This window comes from Mustela lutreola, chromosome 7 (genome assembly GCF_030435805.1).
Source record: "Mustela lutreola isolate mMusLut2 chromosome 7, mMusLut2.pri, whole genome shotgun sequence".
In the NCBI taxonomy this organism is placed as follows: Eukaryota; Metazoa; Chordata; class Mammalia; order Carnivora; family Mustelidae; genus Mustela; species Mustela lutreola.
Genome location: NC_081296.1, coordinates 6816307 through 6834552, shown reverse-complemented (window position 1 = coordinate 6834552; position 18246 = coordinate 6816307). Strand labels below are relative to the sequence as shown.

Below are 18246 nucleotides of genomic sequence, written 5' to 3'. Positions count from 1 at the left end.
CAATAAAGAAAATCTTTTAAAAAATTATAAAAATCTTAAAAAATGTAAAAAGTGTTCAGCCAGATAGTCCTTTACAGTGCTTCAATACTGTGATTTTATGCATGCTCAGAATCGTAACCATAACACAAGGCCAAATGGAGTGTAAACCGGAGCGCAGGGCTAACTGTCACATTTCCTGTCTGCCAGCACCTTCCGAACATCCTTCCTCTGTCTGGAGGATGTGCCACCTGTGAGTCCTGCCTCTCCCAAGAGGAAACTAAAAGCTCACTTGCCCAGCCTTCCTTTCCATTGGGGATCAGCCCTCTGACTTGGGTCCTGCCTGTGAGATACATCTTTGAAAAATTCCTTCAGAGGTAGAGAACACGAGGCAACAGGTAGGTTGTCCTGGCTGCGTGTTTTGAGGGGAGGCAGCAGGGGCAGAGTTCCTGCCTTCTGGGCTCCCCGGCAGCCCCACTTCAGGGCAGTCGGGGCTGGGCAACAGCAGTAAGGGGGCTCAGTGTGGCTCCCCATGTGTGGAGTATGGAAGGAATGGGAGGAAACAGTGTTTCACTGTGGAAAGAGCAAGGTTTTGTGGAAGGAGCACAGACTTGATCCAAGTCCTGCTGCCACTCACCAGCTGGGCCCCTTGAAAAACCTGCATAACCGCTGGAACCACCTTTAAAGTGGTCGTTGTCCAAGGTCACTCACAGCCTCTGAGAGTAGGAGTTTTTAGCTGCCACAACCCCCCAGGGACATCAGCTGGTGTGTTTTGCCTCCAGATGACTGGGTTGACATAAGGCTTGAAATTATGGGTAAAACTAAGTTAATTTATAGGGTTGCTTGAAGATAAAACTGAGATATAAGATTAGTAACAGAGACAAAAAAGTCAACTAACATAGGGCAATCTTTTCCAGATGTATCCACAGGCCCAGGGGCATTACTATCCAGTCAACTCTTGGTTTCGGCTCAGGTCATGATCTCCTGATGGTGGGATCTAGCCCTGCATCAGGCCCCACCGCACAGTGGGGAATCTGCTTGAGATTCTCTCCCTCTGTCCCTTCTTCCCACCCCCACCCATCACCTCCTTCACCTGCTCTTTCTCTGGAGTAAATAATTTCTTAATTTTTAAAAAATATTTTAATTTGTATTTTTAAAGGTTTTTCGATCTTTAAATTTTAAATTTTGATTTAAATTTTAAATCTTTCTCTAGAGTGGATAAATAAATCTTGTATTTTTTTTATTAGAGAGAGAGAGAAATAGCAAGAGAAAGCATGAGTGGGGGGGTAATGAGAGGGAGAAGCAGGCTCCCTGCTGAGTAGGGAGTCTGCAATGAGGCTTGATCCCAGGACGCTGGGAGTATGACCAGAGCCAAAGGCAGATGCTTAACTGACTGAGCCACCTAGATGCCCCAATATTTTTTTTTTTTAAAGATTCCATTTATTTATTTATTTGACAGAGAAACAGAGAGGACAAGCAGGGGGAGCAGCAGTGGGAGGGGGAGCAGACGCCCTGCTGAGCAGGGAGCCAGACACAGGACTCAATCCCAGGACCCTGGGATCATGACCTGAGTCAAAGGCAGATGCCTAACTGACTGAGCCACCCAGGTGCCCCTAAATATTTCTTTAAAGAAAGAATATTGAAAGAATTAATGGGCAGAAATAGTTGCATTGATTTGAATTGAAATTGATTTGAATACCTAGAGTTCTTTACAGAAATTCTCAGGAGCTTAGGAGCTTCTAAGTACTTATGAAATTAAAGAAATATACTCTTTCTTGTGCAAGCCCTCATCACCTGGAAATAATGCTATAATAAAGTTACAAAGCAAACAAATGGGTCTCCCACCACCCTCCTTTTTCCGACTGTCCTCCCTGACTCCTGATACCAGGTGGGGAAGCATTTTTCTAAGTTTCTCTACTGTTACACTGCTACGATGTATTTATTCTAATTTCCCTCTTCAAGTTTATATTTCCTATTCCTTCCTCCTAAATATGGGTTTTCCTGAGGCGTAGGCCTTGGCCTTCTGCTCCTCTCTATAAATACTTTCTCCTTTGGAAAGATCATATACACGGATGATTTCAACTGTTGTTTCTTCATGGATGACTCACACATTTACATATTTAGGCATAACCTCTCTTTCTTCAGCTTTAGTTCCGTATTCCTAACCTGCCATCTCAAATTCTACAAATCTTTTTGAGCACCGTGCTAACTCCTGCTTTAAAATTAACTCACCCTAGGGGGTCCCTGTGTGCCTGGGCGGCTCAGTCAGTTAGGCCTCTGACTCTCAGTTTCAACTCAGGTCATGATCTCAGGGATGTGGGGTTGAGCCCCTTGTCCAACTCTGCCCTTGCACGGAGCTGGCCCGGCTTGTGATTTCTCTCTCCCTCTGCCCCTCTACTGCTCTCGCTCAAAGAAATAAAACCCACTCACCCTATGGCTATCCCTTCTCAGTCCCAATTTCCCAGGTTTACAGGGCTGCAGTTTTCTCTGATTCCTCATAATCCTTTGCGCCCACCATCCACTCCGTCACTAAGGAGAGTGTTACTCGAGTTACTGCAACCTTGCTCTTCCCCTCTCACCTTTACTATCCCACACGGACACTACCAGAGCTCCTCATCCATACCGTCTAGCCACTTTGCTGGCTCAGTGTTTGTAAAACACGGCTTGGAATGCTCACAGCTCCACACTCATGCCACATTTATTGAGGGCTCGCTTTGTGCAAAGCACAACATTACGCATTCCAGAACGTAGGAATGATAAAGGTCTGTTTACAGTCTAGTCTGGGGAAGAGTTGTACACAATTTTAGTTCAAAATTAGAAAGTGGTACTATCTGCATGAATGATGAATGGTCCAGAAAGTAGGATGGACATTCAGCAGGAAAGAAAATTTATTTCTAGATGGAGAGGCCACTTTATCTGGCTTTAAAGACTGGACAGAATCTCAGCATCCTTAGAAGATGGGAGGGGAGGGTATTCCAAGGAGAAAGAGACAGGAGCCGTCTTTAGAAAGGTAATGGGTAATTCATGCAAGAGGTGCTTCCTGCGACCTTGCCACGGGCAAGGGAGAACGAAAGGGGAACGGCAAAAAATGAAGTTAAGAGTTTTTAAACCAAGTTAATAAACCTGGCCTTTCACCCACAGGCAACAGGGAGCCAGGGAAGACTTTTGGTCACAGAGACGATCACAGCAGCTCTGTCAGCTGGGCGGGCGGCAAGCGCCGCCGGAGGAAGGGGACCTAGAAAAGCCGTGCGTGTTCCCCGTTCCGGGCCGGTAATGGGAACGTGGAGCGGGCGCACGGTGGGTAGGGAGAGCGGACGCCGGCAGAGGGACGATCGACAGAGCTCGACATCGGACGGCAGTCAAGGGGGGAAACGTCAACTGCGGACACCCAAGTGTCCAAGTCGAAGCCGGCGGTGACGCTAACAAAGCGGGTGCGCCGTCTGGAAGGGCCGGGCCCGGTTCCATGTGGGAGATCCGGCGGCCACGACCGCAGAACATCCGGGAAGGAGCGGCCAAGACACTCGGCGGTTCCTGAGCGCCGACGAAGCCAGCGGGCGCAGAGGGTGTTTCGGCAAACCCGGTTCCGAGCGGACGACAGACACCGTCTTCCCGCGGGGCGAGGGGCGCGGCACCGCCGAGGCCCTCCGCTCGTGCCCACCGTCCCCCGCAGCCCTCGCCTCGCCGGAAGTGGCCTCCCCCCTCCTCTCCGCATAGTTCCTGAACGCCTGTCCCCACCCGTCCCCGGCGCCCAGCCAGGGGACGCTTCACACACATCCCAGGGAGCGAAGGCTGAGAGCGCCAGGGAAGTAACTTCCCGCAGGCGCACCGCCCGCGCCGTCCGCACTCCGCCCGCATTACCCAGCTACTGCGAAAAAGCCGCAAGCGAGCCCGCGATCTCGCGATACCTGCTGGGCCCGCCCCCGCGCCCGCCCGCCGGAAGCGGAAGTGGGGCGAATGTCGGCTTGTCGCTCAAGTGGCTGCGTTGCCTTGGAGAGCTGAAGTGGCGGGCGATCCTTTGGCCGCGGTGTGGGCCGGAGGTGGGTGTTTCTGCGTGTGTGGCGGGCGGGGTGCGGCCCGAGCGGGATGGACGCGGCCGTCGGCGGGCCGGTCGCCGGTTGGGGAGGCCACGGGGAGCGGGGAGCCGGGCGGGCCGAGCCGAGGGGCCTCATGGAGCGGGAACCCCTGTCGGCCCCCACCGGCCGTCGCGGCCGCGGCGCTGAGGGGCCCCGGGAGGGAGCAGACCTGTCCGGACCGTGGTGGGCAAGCCCTGCCGGGCCCTGCTGGCGGTCTGCGCCGTCTCCCGGGCAGCGAAGGCCCAGGCAGGCGGTCGCGTCCGGCGCCAGTCGGCCGCGGGCAGCTGCGGGCGGTGTTACTTGCACAGACACGGGCGGTGTCGGAGGGCGAGTCTGAAGGGCGGACCCCTCCTGTCCACGAGGAGAACGGAGCTCGTTCCCGGTAGCGCTCGGACTAGCGTACTGCAGGAGGCCCGGCGGGGCGCCTGTAACCAGCCCCCGCCCATTCTTCTGAGGGTTCCTTGGAGGGAATCAAGCGGGTTTTGCCTCCCTCAGATCGAAACAGCGTAAACATTAACGGCGGCAGCCGCGGCAGATCGCTCGGTGAGTAAAGCTCAGATGCACCGGAATCCTGTGTAACGCTCTCAGGAGCGCGCAGGAAGACGCCTGCCCACCCGTGGGAGGGGTCGTGGGAGCCGCACTGTGCCTGAGGGCACAGTCTGCCCTGTCTGGTGGGTGGGGGGCGTCCTGAGATTCCCGGGTTCCTGTGGAAGTCCGTAGACCTGACGACACTCCAGTCAGCCAGTCCCAGGCACACTGGGAGAAAGAGCGCGTCCGGGTGGTGCCGCTTGCTCCCGCACGGCAGTCCGGCTGTCCAGCTGTCCGTTGCTGGGGTAAGGGCAGGCGTGGACACACTGGCGTTTGAGGGATCCCGCGAAGAATCACGGAAGACGCGGTCTTCCACCATCACGTGTGTTTGTCAAAGGCGAAGTAACGCAGGAAGAAAAGGAACTGTCGGACGTCAGGCGAGAGGGGGAGATTCAGTTTTCGTTTCAGCAGGTCCCGCACGCCCGAATCACAAAGCAGGCGGAGAGTAGAGCGACGAGAAGCTGAAGTTAGGGTTAGGAGAGGCGGGGGGTGGGAGTACTGACCACCGCTTGGCCGAGGAAGACGGCAAGTGCGGCACGTGGGGCTACCTACCGAATACGGATGGGGCTTCAGGCCGTGCGTAAGGATGAAGAGAAGGAACTCTTGGTCCCCTCGCTTCTCAAGGACGAGGCTCGTGTGGCCTGAGCCAAATCTTTCTTCAGAGGTAGAGGGTCTCTGAGAATGTGGGTGCAGAAATTCTACTCGGCCTGCCGAACCCAGCTGGTAAGAGGTTTCAGGGTTTTTTTTTTTTTTTTTTTAGCTGTTAGATAGTATTTATCATAATTTTCATTTTGTTCCAGAGTAAGACTACATTGGATGCCTCTATAAAGTACCCCAGAGTTGAGTAGCTGTTCATTTAAAGGCCTATTTGCCTTTCCATTTTCACATCTTTCCTGTATTTTCAGTTTCTCTTTCTTACTGGTTTTCTTTTCCTATAAACAACCTCAGCGACACTGTCCTGGAAGACGGAGGTCCTCTTCCAGTAACCCCTTCGCTACTACTCTTTCCCTCTGGTGTTCAGTGAAGCATTTCGAAAGCTCACTCTGTAATCCATGTAGATTTCTAGTTCCTTAGCTCCAGTTACTTCTCAGTGAACTGCGTCCTGCTTCCATCCCTAGTACTCTAACATAATGACCTCCTGATGGCTAAGTCCTATTAATTTTCTCCTCTTGGTTCTGTCACTGTGCCATTCCACACTGAGGACCATTCACTCTATTCTCCTGCAGGAAGCTCTTTTGCATCTGATCTGTGTATATTCTCCTCTTATCCCTTCTTTATCTCCAACTTTCCTAGAGGTCAGTGTGCTCTAGGATTCTGTTCCTTGATGTACTTCTTACTCCACAGCCTTCCTGAGAAATCTCATCCACTCTCACAGCGTTAACCACCAACAAAACTGCTGACGTCTCCCATATGTATCATCACCCTACTTCTCAGACCCAAAATGGGTAACTGGGAGCTGGTTCTCCCATGTGGATGTACATCCTGTAACTAACTTCAGACTCCATATCCTCACCCACACTTTTCCTGTGGTTCCTATGGCACCACAGCCCATCCAGGCATTTGGCTAGAAGTCTGAAAGTTATCCTTTATACCCGCCTCTGCCAACATCTAGTCATTGTTGTCTAGTCAGTCCATTAGTCAGTGTAGTCCAGTGTAGTCAGTCCATTCATTTCTAATGGAATTCCTACCAAATTGCACGTGCAGTTGCTGCCTCAGATTCAGCCTCCAGTCCTGCAGCAATCTGCCTTTGGTCTGTCCTCATGAGTCTCTTCCCTACCCTGTTAGCAAAGAGGTCCTTCTAAGTAGTCAGTTTGCCCTACAGGCCTCCCTGCTTATACCACTTAGGCTGAAGTCTTCCCCTTTCCTACCAGAATAAGGGCAGGGTTGTTTGCCTGGAACACAGTTTTTCACAGTTTGGTCCCTCCCCATTTTTCCAGCTTTGTTTCTGGACATTCACTGTTCCTCCCTCTGTATTTGCACCAGGTCTGTCTCTTACACTAGACTGAAAGCTCTTTGCAGGGTGGAGGCCCCGATATATCGTTCATCTTTGTATCCCAAGCACCTGTTAGCACAATGCCTGTGGTACTGAAATCAGGAAATACTGAATGAAGTATCTAAAACCATTTTAAATTTAAAAATATACTAAGACTTTTACGCATACCTTGCCTAAATTGTTCATTTCTTGGTTTTTCACTTGTCGAGTGAGAGAGTATTATGTTTTTAAAAATTCTCATAGAAACCTATTAAAAACTGTGCAGAATTTCAGGATGACAGACACTTCTGAAGCTGTTCCCAACTTTGAAGAGATGTTTGCCAGCAGATTCACAGAAGCTGACAAAGAGTACCAGGAGTACCTGAAACGCCCTCCCGAGTCCCCGCCGATCGTGGAGGAATGGAATAGCAGAGCCGGTGGGAACCAGAGAAACAGAGGCAATCGGTATGTATTACTTCAGGAGACGCAGGTGGCTAATGTGGGAGAGGACAGCTTTACTCCGTGTGCCCGTTAAGGCCAGTGAGGCCAGGGGCCATTGTTTCTGTTCAGAACCGTATACCTCTTGCCTAGTCACTGCCTGCAAGCAGTGAGTGGCTGGTAAAGATTTACTTTAATGTTTTGTCAGCACTGTGTGTTTTTTTCCTTGCTGTTCAGTTGTGTATGTGTTTTAATGTTGTTTTTTAAAATACTCTTTCTGTAGGCTAACATTTTATTTTCTCTGCCAATATAGTTTATGAACCTAGAGTTTTCTACAAAACTTTGTGCTAGGTTCCATAAAGAAGGCCTTGTCTTTGGCTTTACTTTAAGAAAGTTATACAGTGGGATTTCGTCTATTTCATAATTCAGAATAGCTCTTGTACAATCGAATAGACCTCAGTTTGATTCAGAACTGTCCTATTGTTGTGGGTTTCGTGTTGTGGTCTGCCTATTTCTCTGCAAAGTGTATCCAGTATAATACTGGAAGAATGATTTAAATCTTAGGAAAGTTTTGAATAACTGTTGCTACATATAACATTCTGCAGAGAAAAGTGTTTTTTACACTTCTGTTTATGGAGTAGGAGGTTGAGAAATGAAATGCAGCGGGATAGATTTGTCATTTGTATTTTTTAAAAAGGGAAGTATAAAAATCTTTGTTTTTTTTTTTTGTTGTAGGTTGCAAGATAACAGACAGTTTAGAGGTAGGGATAGCAGACGGGGGTGGCCAAGTGACAATCGATCCAATCAGTGGCACGGACGATCCTGGGGTAACAATTACCCGCAGCACAGACAAGAACCTTACTACCCCCATCAATACGGACACTATGGTTACAACCAACGGCCTCCCTATGGTTACTACTGATGGAAACGTCAGCAGCTTTTTGTGAAATCATTTCCTCTGTTAACATGACAAAAGTTTGTGTGTATCTTCTGTTGGTCATAGTTTTATATCTGATTTCAGAGAGTGGATTATAAACTTTTTGGAACTTGTGACTTAAAAAAAAAAAAAAAAAAAAAAAGATCTTACTAGAGATGTGCTGGTTCAGTATTCCCCTAAAAAGGTTGTGGATTCCATTGCCTGACTTCTACCTCAGATTCTTCTTTGTTTCATGACTTAATAGTGCTTTGAAATTGGTGTCTGTGTCCCTTGTTTGACCTCCAGGAGTTCTTTGTTTTACAGAGAAATAAAAATTATAAAGTGGAAAATGCTTGATTTTACTTTGTAAGATAAGGAAGTATCCATATACTCAGATTTTCTCATTCCCAAATTTTTACAGCGGTTAGTACAGTCAACTCCCGAACGCACAACTATGCACACTTGTAATGTGTTGTACATGGCATCAGCAGTTGAAGGTAAAACGACTGTAGATGCTTCTTTTTGGCTTTCGTTGTTGTGACTGTGGTACTTTTTATCATTACTCCAGGTAAGAGTGATGTCCACAACCGCTTTGGTCCCTTTTTTGAGGATGTCAGAAATAAAACCTTCAACTGGGGAAGGGAACATTCTCTGTTTCAGTGTCTTGATCTACTGGTGGGTGAGATTGGGGCACACAGTCATTTTGTTACAAACTGTGAGGCTTTTTGCTAAGTTAAAGCAGATCAAAATTCACATGTTCTAAAAGAAGTTTAACTCTGTAAATGTTCTCCTTTCCTTTTCAGTAGTGTGTATATAATGCTGCATTCCGACTACGTACTTTTATGTACTTATATGAATTGATCGTACAATGTTATATTCACTTCCAAATGTGCATCTTCGCTGCTTCCTCTCATTCACTTCCAAATGTGCATCTTCGCTGCTTCCTCTCGTACAAATACCGTGATGCCAGAACTTCCTCTCAGACCGATCAGTATATTCCAGATCATTTTAATGGCCATTTCAATGCTTTCATTCAAATAAAGTACTTACAAGATTAAGCAATTTCTCAAGTTTTGCAGTTAGACCATTCATTAATGTGATGAACCCTTTCGTTTTTTATTGCTGTTTCCTTTATATCTGTTGGAAAGGCTTATTTGGCTTAAGAGTAATATTAAGAGTAGAAGCTTCATCATAGGGAAAAGGAGTATAAAGGCAACTCCCCAAACCTGCCTTCCGCTGCCTTCTCTCTTAGCACTGCACTCTGGGCCCTTGAGGTTGACTTCTCCAGGCACTACTTCTCCATGCTCTGGACCCAACTCCCCTCTACTTCCCCTTCATGAAGAGAGCCGTCCTTTCAGGTAACTCTTTGATTGGAAAGGATCTAATAAATCAGGTCTTCACACTGAGATGTAAATAAAATTTTAACAGTAAGATAAGGGTTTTCCCTATACCCCTCTGATTACATCAGTAGGCACAGTGCTGTTAGATCTCTTTCTGGATACTGCAGATATGTAGCCTAGACAGTCCAGAATGGCCTCACTGCACACCACGATCTTCTCTGCAGGCGGGTGGGTTATTAAAACTACCCATCAAGTGACAAAGCACAGGCACTGACTCACTGGGGTGGCAGCGGCCGCAGCTTTAGAGCAGGACCCTGAGGGCTGGGCTGTCTGCTGTGCCGGCTGCTGGCACTACTTACCGGGACCTATGGGCCCACGGGGCAGGGCTTGGAGTGAGGGATGGGTCTCTAAGGAAAGGTTATTTTCCAATAGTATTGAAATATTCACAGATGGCCTAAGTATCAGCCCTGCCTGCTGGAAAATACGATGAGTCCTTTTAACATGAATTATTTCTGTATTCTGCATAAACAGCCCATGTGGTGGTAGTGGTTCGTCTTTGTTTTTTTTTTTTTTAAACAGTCACCATTAGACTCCCCTTTATGCTTAAAACGGAGAGGAGGGATGCCTGGGTAGCTCAGTGGGTTAAAGCCTCTGCCTTCGGCTCAGGTCATGATCCCAGGGTCCTGGGATTGAGCCCCACATCAGGCTCTCTGCTCAGCGGAGAGTCTGCTTCCCCCCCGCCCCCGGGCTCGCTCTCTCTGCCTGCCTCTCTGCCTACTTGTAATCTCTGTCAAATAAATAAATAAAAATCTTTAAAACAAAAACAAAAAACGGAGAGGAAATGAAAGTCATGGTTTCTGCTTCATGTGGGAGAGACAGAAAATAACGTTAAAAAATTTAAGGATAATTCAGAGAATGATCTGAAGAAAGAATTAAAATAGTGTTAAATGGAATTAATCTCAAATAGTCTGTTGTAATAGCCTATAGCATTAAGCGTAAGGAGCCGTGACTTCCAGTCCTGTTCTTACCAGGTAGAGGACCTTGAGAAAAATCGGTTAAGCATGGAGCTTATGTGCTCACCTGTAAAAATGAGGAAAATACCCTGCCCCTCTTCACAGGGTCATCATAAAAAAAGTGACCAAACATACAAGAGCTTAAGATAGAAACTAGGGCTTCGGACCATTAACTCCCACTGGCACGTAACTGGTGCTGCATAAACATTTGCAGAGTCAATGGGAGGGAAGTATTTGGTAAATTATAAAGCACAGTGTTGATTTAAAGGGTATAGAGTAACTGACAGAAGATAAGGTAGAGCAGGAAATTTATTGAGAGTAAAGATTTGTCATTCTTACGTGAATTAATATATGAATTAGAAAAAGAAATTCTGTCCTTCAGAATAGAACAAATTTCAAATATCAAAGAAAATTTATATAAATATTGAGCTAAAATTAGCATTTGCTGTTTGAAATTGACACATTTTAAAATGTCAAATGCTGATTATGGAAACATACCAGATTAACATCCTTTTGAGACCAGCTTGCTAGAGACTTGAGCTAGAGGATTTTTTTCGTGTGTTTGTTTTTTCTTTCTTTCTTGAGTGCTAGGATTTGAGGTTATCCAGAGTACTCATAACCATGGGTCACGGTTCTGAGGACAGTTGGAACTCTTGAAACCAGATCGGAAAAAAAGCCATCTGGTGAGATTTCTAGCATGGTTTGGGTTTTCAAAGCTGCATTCCTTATAATGCTCAACGGACAGGATTTAATTTTAATTTTCCCTTTGTAATTTATTTGCCTAAAGGAAAATCTATAATTTTATGATAGAATTGAGTAGTGAAATGTCAGGGTTTTGTTTTTTTTAAAATTAATTAATTTATTTGACAGAGAGAGAGATCAAGATCACAAGCAGGCAGAGAGGCAAGCAGAGAAAGAGGGGGAAGCAGGCACCCCACTGAGCAGGGAGCCCGACGTGGGGCTCGATCCCAGGACTCTGAGATCATGACCCGAGCCAAAGGCAGAGGCCCAACCCACTGAGCCACCCAGGTGCCCTGTGAAATGTCAGTTTTAAGTTTAGAATACTAAAACGGAAGGAAATTATCTCTTGCCCTGAAGATTACTAATTCTGAATTCCACATCTTGTTTCTAAAGATAGTTTTTTTAACACCTTAAAATTTTTCCAAGACCCATTCCCTCTGATTGATTCAACCCAAACACAGATTTGGCTGTGTATGGAAACCTATGCCCCTGGCCTTTGACTTCTTTTATTTAGTACTATTTCTTATAGTGAAAGGCAACTTATTGTTTTCATAGAAAATGTAGGAAATAAGACTCCCAGCTCACAGCAGCTTGTAGTATGATTTAATAACTTCAGTTAGCTGGGAAGCTGGCTTGTGAACGTGCTTACTTTGGTAGCGTTAGACAAACAGGTATTATAAACCTGAAATTCATATAAACCTTTTCATTCACCGAAAAGCTTATTTGGGATTTGTCTTTCAATATCTTGTATTTTAACCACAGAATCATATTTGAGATATAAATGAGGATTTTGAAGTACTAGATAGACTTGGGCTAATTCTGTGTGAAAAAACCAATTATATAGGTCACTCAGTTCCTTCCTCTCTATATAAATTTAGAAATGTGTGCTTTTACAGTCCTCTGGCTTTTAATTTAGAATGAATTAAGGCCAACAGGAGTAAATACTCAACATTGGCAGGAATTATGATGTTAATTTTTAGAGTTCTACTTCAGAATTCACATAGACTCTTCTTGCTGTGTTCTATACTATCTAAACAAAAATTTCTCTTGGCTCCAGATAAATTATTATGGAACCAAATCAACAACTAGATTCAAATAGATTATACCACTGGACTCCAAGGTAGCCTTGGGCAAGTATCTCCTCCTCTCTAGAGGTCTAGACCTCTACTAGGACCAAGTTTTGAGGAAGATAGGGACAGTAGTGGAGATCCCTTAACCCGTGGATGTTCTGGGAGAGAATGGCCTGGGTCGGGCTGGCTGCATGGGCCTCATCAATAGGGCTGGACACTCTCAGGACAAGCCAGGGTTGAAGAAGCAGCTTCAGCTCCTGCACCACTGTGGAGGCTGCCAGGTGCCAAGAAACATTATCTGAGGAACTGGTTACCAGTGCCCTCAGACGGGAAGTGGAGATAAGTTGTGGATAATACCCCCCGGATTTTAAGATTTACAGGACAGTATGAGACAGTAAGAGGACAGGTCTTCCATCAAAACTGCTAACGTGTAATCTGACTGTCCCCTTGCAGGATTAAGTGAAAACATTTACAGAAAGCGTGCGTCACGGGGCTGGGTACATGGTAGGCTGCAGGTCTGGGTCAGCTGTGTGTGTCCGGAAGTGCAGTGGGCTGGGGGGTGCCTCTGAGCTCGCCTGGTGCAAGAAATGCAGCTCACACGTCTTTCCCCAATGTCTCCATGGGCTCACGGGCTAATTCATTTGCTGTTTTCATTCCTGTCCCTAAGGGACACACAGAGCCCCATGTATTAATTACCAGTTAGATTTTCTCTGGGTTTCAGTGGCTTCTCTTGAGACAGCTTCAGGGCAATGATGTGATGATGATCTCATGGTTTTTTTCCACTGTCAGTGCCTTTAACTCCCTAACGGATCTCCAGCCTTTGTCTGAATTACATAAATAAAGCTGCTCTCATTGCTAAAGGCCAGAGCTTTTGCATTTGAGTGTTTTCTCATTTTAAAATTTCCTTCACTGTATAGGTTTGGTGTGCATACAAAATAATAAATACTGTAAGGAAGTGAAACACTACTCATCACTGCACTCATCCAGCGATATTGCCTGTTGTGTACGCTGCTCTTTTACCATGCCCACAAATATGTCTAAATTTGATAGTTTTCCTTGCTTACTAAAGTGAGATTGTATATAAATATATATACACACACGTCTATCATTCTTTGTTCGTGCAACGTAACAAACAGGACTCTAGTTCAGTAATTACAGATTAAAAATTAACAGTCTAATACTCTCACGTATGGATTTTCTGTTGATTATATGATTATTCTCCGGTAGGTATACGTTTAGATTATGTTTCCCCATTTTTGCTCATTTTCAGATACTCCTTGGCATTTTTATTTTTGTGTGTTCTAGGAGGTATTCTCCAACGTAGAATATTAGGTTAAAACACCTATATTTTTAGTTAAGTGCCACATTTTCCAAAACACTGTAGCAGTTCACATTCCCAGGTGACAACATATGAATGTACATATGCGTCTCCCCTCTCCCTTCCTAGGATTTCAACTTTTTGTCTAGATGCCACAGGCGTTGTTTTTGAATTCCGAGAACTTCACTTGGTTTTATGTCCTTGTCAGCCATGCTTTGTCAGTGTTTGCCCTGGGATGCTGCACCTTTTATTCCTTAAAATCCTTTTTTTCCCGGTATTTTCTTGATTATATCTTGAAATCATTGTTCTCTTGCACTTTTGGGGTTCTTTTTCAGGACCCCAATTATGTTGTTGATTTCCCTTTGCCTGACTTTTAGATCTGTCATTTTCCTTTCTTTGCTCACCTTTCTCCCTCCTGCCCTCCAAATTTTGTGCCCTATTTTCAACCTCTTCTCTGTTGTTTCCAACGAGGCCTTTTTCCATGATGCTTTTGTTTAAAAAAGAAGAAATCTGGTAAGCCACCTTTCAAGTGCTCAGTGAGCACATGTGCCTAGCAGCTGCCATCCTGACGGCACAGTTTCGGAAGAGGACTAAAGGCTTGGAGTTCTGTTGACTTGACTCACTCCCCCTCTGCCCCAGTTCTCCAACCCCCGAGGGTATCTCTGGAGAAACACAAGGCTCTGACACAACTTGAAGGCCAATGTGGTAGCAAAACCATATCATGGAGGCATCTCATGTAGAAATGACCACTGAGCCTGTAAATTGCGCTGCTGAGTTTGGGGGTTCCCTCTGCCCAGACTCTGTATCAAAGGGATTAGATGGACCCACACAACCAGAACAGGATTAGGAAATGCTGAAAAACTTATCAACTGAAGTGTAGAGGCAGAGGAAAGCCTATCCGGGCAGAAGTAGGTGGTCTTCTCACAACCTTGAAAAGGGCAGTTCCTGTATCAAGAAGTGTGAGTGTCCAGTGTTGTCCCAGGAGAGGGGCTGAGACATGATGAGTCTCTTCGATGGTCCGAGCTCCCTTGCCCCATCCCCTAATTTCTTGGGTTCGGATCCCACGCTCTCCAAGCAGTCTTCAAATGATGACTGGCTTCTTGAAGAGATTTCCCGAAGCAACACAAGCTGCTCACTCGGGGACCCCCACTACACAGTCCATTTGGCAGGTGTGTTCTTCACTCACATTAGTAAACTGGCATTGTGTTTAGAAATGAATTCCTTGCCAATTTTCCAGACCAATTCCATTTTCAAAAACACCAACTAAGCTGGGGATTTCTGCAAACTGCACAATGGAGACACTGGGGGCCACGCTGACTCCACTGAGGTACTGAGCCAGGACCTCTGAGAACCCAGCCAAGGAGGTTACACCATGGAGCAGTTAACACAACACTCTGGCCAGAACCGAACTCGAGGAATGTGGGGCTAAGCCTAAGTAATGTCTCCAAGACCAGACAAGAAGGATTAGCGTGTGACACTGGTAGTCAGGCACTACGGAAGATATCTCCTACTAGTGCTGCTCTCTTCAAAAAGGAATCGTCAGTCCCTTCAGAGTCCCGGTGGCTTCCTGCTGTTGCGTTATGGTGCCACCTCTTGGATGTAAACTGAAAATCTAGATTCTTAAAATTTTTAGTCTCTAGTCACATGCATTTTAAAAATCCATAGTGGGGGTCACAGTGTGTTTTGGGAACTTATATTTTGTATTACAGTTAAAAGGAACTACTTAACCAAATCCCTTACCACAAATTCCAGGTGATGGGGGGTATGCTAGCAATTCATAGCCCAGAAAAAACCTGCCTCCTGAAGTCTGAGTTTTTGGCTGCTTGGAACTTTAAACATTGCAAAGGTGCCACCTACATTCTCCGGTTCTCTCCCCCACCCGCCAAACCCTTAGACACAAAGGAGCAGGAAGCTTTAGAGCTTTTAGAAAATATCAGAGCTCTTCTCGGTGAGTGGCCTCTTTGCCTGATGGAGGGAGTGATATATGGTCCTGAAACCCAGAGCTGTTGCCTTTTGGCCTCCATGAGGGAAGCGGGCTTAGGGCTGAAGCTGGCCCTGCTAGTTAGAGTCAGGTAAGGAGAGAAAGTGGGTCCTTGTGAACTCACTTAGCTGCTGCATCAGGCTAACCCCTAAGCCAGCCCTGCCTCTGGACTTGCCAGGTAGTGGGCTAATAAATCCCTTCGTGTGTAAGCCAGACAGAGCTGGGTTTCCATTACTTGTCAAGGAAAGCATCCTAACAGTGATCCATGTAAAACAAAACAAAAGAACCACAAGTAAAATGCCGCTAGCACACACGCTGGAATGTGTGGGAAAAGTTCTGAAGCTGAGATCAGGTACAGTAAACCACATTTGGGGGCAATATGGCACAATGGCTTCGAGAAGAAGGCAGCTGAGCGTAACTCATGTTCCGCCATTAGGACTGGCTATGCTCTTGGGTAACCCAAGTGACTCTTCTCGTCCTTGGTTCCTATCAATAGAGTAAGAGTTGTACAAGATAATTTTTATTAGTAGTCCTTGGGGATTTTGTATTTTTAAACATTTTGTCTACCAATATATTTTCTCAGGTACTTAGACAAAAGCACAAAACTGCTTTGATTCTGATCAGCAAAGGTAATGAATTTGTTATTTACCTGACCAAATCACTGTTTTTGCATTGGATATTTAAAAACAAGGCATTTATTACTAGCTTTTGAAGCTTTAATGTAGGAGAGATTCCTGATGGGCTTTTACAAATATGGAAAGTAGCTTCCAGGCCCTCTTCTTTTAAGGCTCCTTGCAGATTCACAGGAACTACCAGATTTGAAGACTACACCCTCCAATGAGGACAAAAATTCAGTGACTTCCCCAAAATAATTAATAGTAAATTACAAGTCCTGAAAACTCTTAGTTTTTCACTCCACAGTTTTCAAAAGACAAAAAAGGCATTTTTGTATGTAGATAAGCCTTTTAAAATATAAAGACAGACCACAAAGCAGTATGACAGGTTTTTTTCTGTCACTTGTAAACTCCAGACAAGGCAATCCTCAGAACCCTAGAGGTGCTGTGGAAACCTGTTCATTTACGATTGGCATAAAATGTGGCCAGGAGTCAAGGGACCGTGGTTCTGGCTGCCACACCTCGTGGTGTGATCCCGAACAAGTCTCTGAAATTCTGGAGAGTGGAAGCCCCATCACGGGATCAGAGGGGTGACAGGTCATCCTGAAGGTGTCTTCCAGCTCTGTCATTGTGTAATGCGATGAAATCGGACTGATGTGTTCCAAACTCTTTGGACGTCAGAACCTACACTGAACATACAGTACTTTTAAAATTCCTACTTCTCTTCTGAGTCCTGTTCTTAAATTTTCTTTTCATGTTCTTCAGTGCGCTGAGGTATATTTTCCTACTGAACAGCCTCTTCACGAATAGCAATTAAAGCGCTTCTCAAGGATGTACTTCTCATAACTTGCTTTTATTGTTTTTCAACTTGCTGCTTTAATTTCTCCAAGATCTCCTCTGCCGTTGTGGACGCTAACAGCTTCACCACTTTTTCACGAGATTTACCGCCCTGGACCAAAAGCAAAAAATGTTGTCAGGACGACTCACCGAACAGAGAGCGCGGGGCTCGGCCGTGTCCTCAGGGCTGCCCGGTGGCCGCAGCCTTCCTGACCGCTGAGCTACAGCACCTTCTCCTGTCAGTTCTGCATTCCTGGTCTAACCAACGAGTGTATCTTACGGTCTACCTTACTACAAATGTTGACAATTCTCCAGGGTTTTTACCTTCACATATCAATCTCTCTAATAAAAACTGGCATTCAAATTTCAAAACGAATAGAGTCCAGAAGTAGAATACTGTGTTTTTAAGTAACTTTTTTGTTTAAAAGTGAAAATTATTTTCTAAATTACCAAATATTGGAACTTTCTATAAACTTTGTATAAAAATAATTCCAAATACAGAACTATTCTGTTACACATTTCTGAAAATTAAAAAAAAAAAAAAAACCCACCAGAACAAATGCTCCAATTCCACAACCAACTGGGCCAAGAGTTTCATTTGGAAACATCCTTTAAAGAAGGTAAAATCTGAGCAGGGATCATCTATTGGGGTAGAAGAGTGGGAAGCCCCTTTCAGGCCAATGTCAGAGCATGTGCACTGACAGACTCAGAAATGACCTGCCACAGGTGGGAGAGCTATCGAGGGAAGTGGCCGAGGGGAGAGATTTTTAGATGCAGCCTATTAACCAACGACCGACTGCCAGCGAGAACCTGGATGCAGAGAGTGAGCCACCAGCAGCACCGCTGAGTCCCACTCCTGCAAGTTCTCTTTCAGTAAGTCTTGAGTGACGCCAGGATCGGTGTTGTACATCTCACTCCCAGGTGATCTGATACCCACCCCCAGAGGAAACCCATGATATTAATGACTTCATCTCTTCCTCTCTCTTCCTAATGAGCTTCTCCAGGGAGCCAGGACAACGTGGGGGACCAGAAACATGTGATAGAGTCACTAAAGGACCCTTTCAGACTTCTTAGCATGGTAATGACTTGAAGAGACAGACAGATCAATCTGACAGCAGATACAGGAATACATGTAGAAAGGAGAAAATGCTCAAAATGGTTTCAACCAAGGAAGAAATGTACAGAGTGTGGTCAGCCTAAGGATCAAGCCAGTAGGAATGAAGGTGACTACACGTGACTACACAGAATCACACATGTTAGTGATTAAATGGATGAGAGTTAAAAAACAAACACACAAACAAAAAACCCCAGCTTTTCAATTACTTGGAAAAGAGCCCATATTTATAAAATAATGACTGATGCGTAATCA

The 18246-nt window shown here is 45.6% G+C and overlaps 2 protein-coding genes across 6 annotated transcripts in view; one reads left to right on the top strand and one right to left on the bottom strand.

Annotated features, from left to right (window-relative positions):
- The window catches only part of C7H15orf40 (chromosome 7 C15orf40 homolog), a 43988-nt gene that overhangs the window by 22243 nt on the left and 3499 nt on the right, over positions 1-18246 (bottom strand). Inside the window, exon 4 of one of the 2 annotated variants that reach the window (XM_059179882.1) lies at positions 8106-16989. The exons of the other annotated variant lie outside the window; for it this stretch is intronic. Within the exon in view, the coding sequence (XP_059035865.1) occupies positions 16894-16989 (96 nt within the window). The 3' untranslated portion in view covers positions 8106-16893. Of the gene's footprint in view, positions 1-8105; positions 16990-18246 lie in introns of those variants that run through there. 2 annotated transcript variants of the gene reach the window in all.
- Positions 3888-8313, top strand: RAMAC (RNA guanine-7 methyltransferase activating subunit). 4 transcript variants are annotated; one of them, XM_059179885.1, is made up of 5 exons: positions 3910-4013; positions 4545-4592; positions 5049-5360; positions 6896-7074; positions 7783-8313. In XM_059179885.1, the coding sequence occupies exons 3-5, from the start codon at positions 5319-5321 to the stop codon at positions 7967-7969; spliced, it is 408 nt and encodes a 135-aa protein (XP_059035868.1). In that variant the 5' UTR covers positions 3910-4013; positions 4545-4592; positions 5049-5318; the 3' UTR covers positions 7970-8313. The 4 variants fall into 4 exon arrangements, with proteins under 4 accessions (XP_059035866.1, XP_059035868.1, XP_059035867.1 ...); XM_059179884.1 differs by having other exon boundaries at positions 5046-5360; XM_059179886.1 differs by lacking the exon at positions 5049-5360.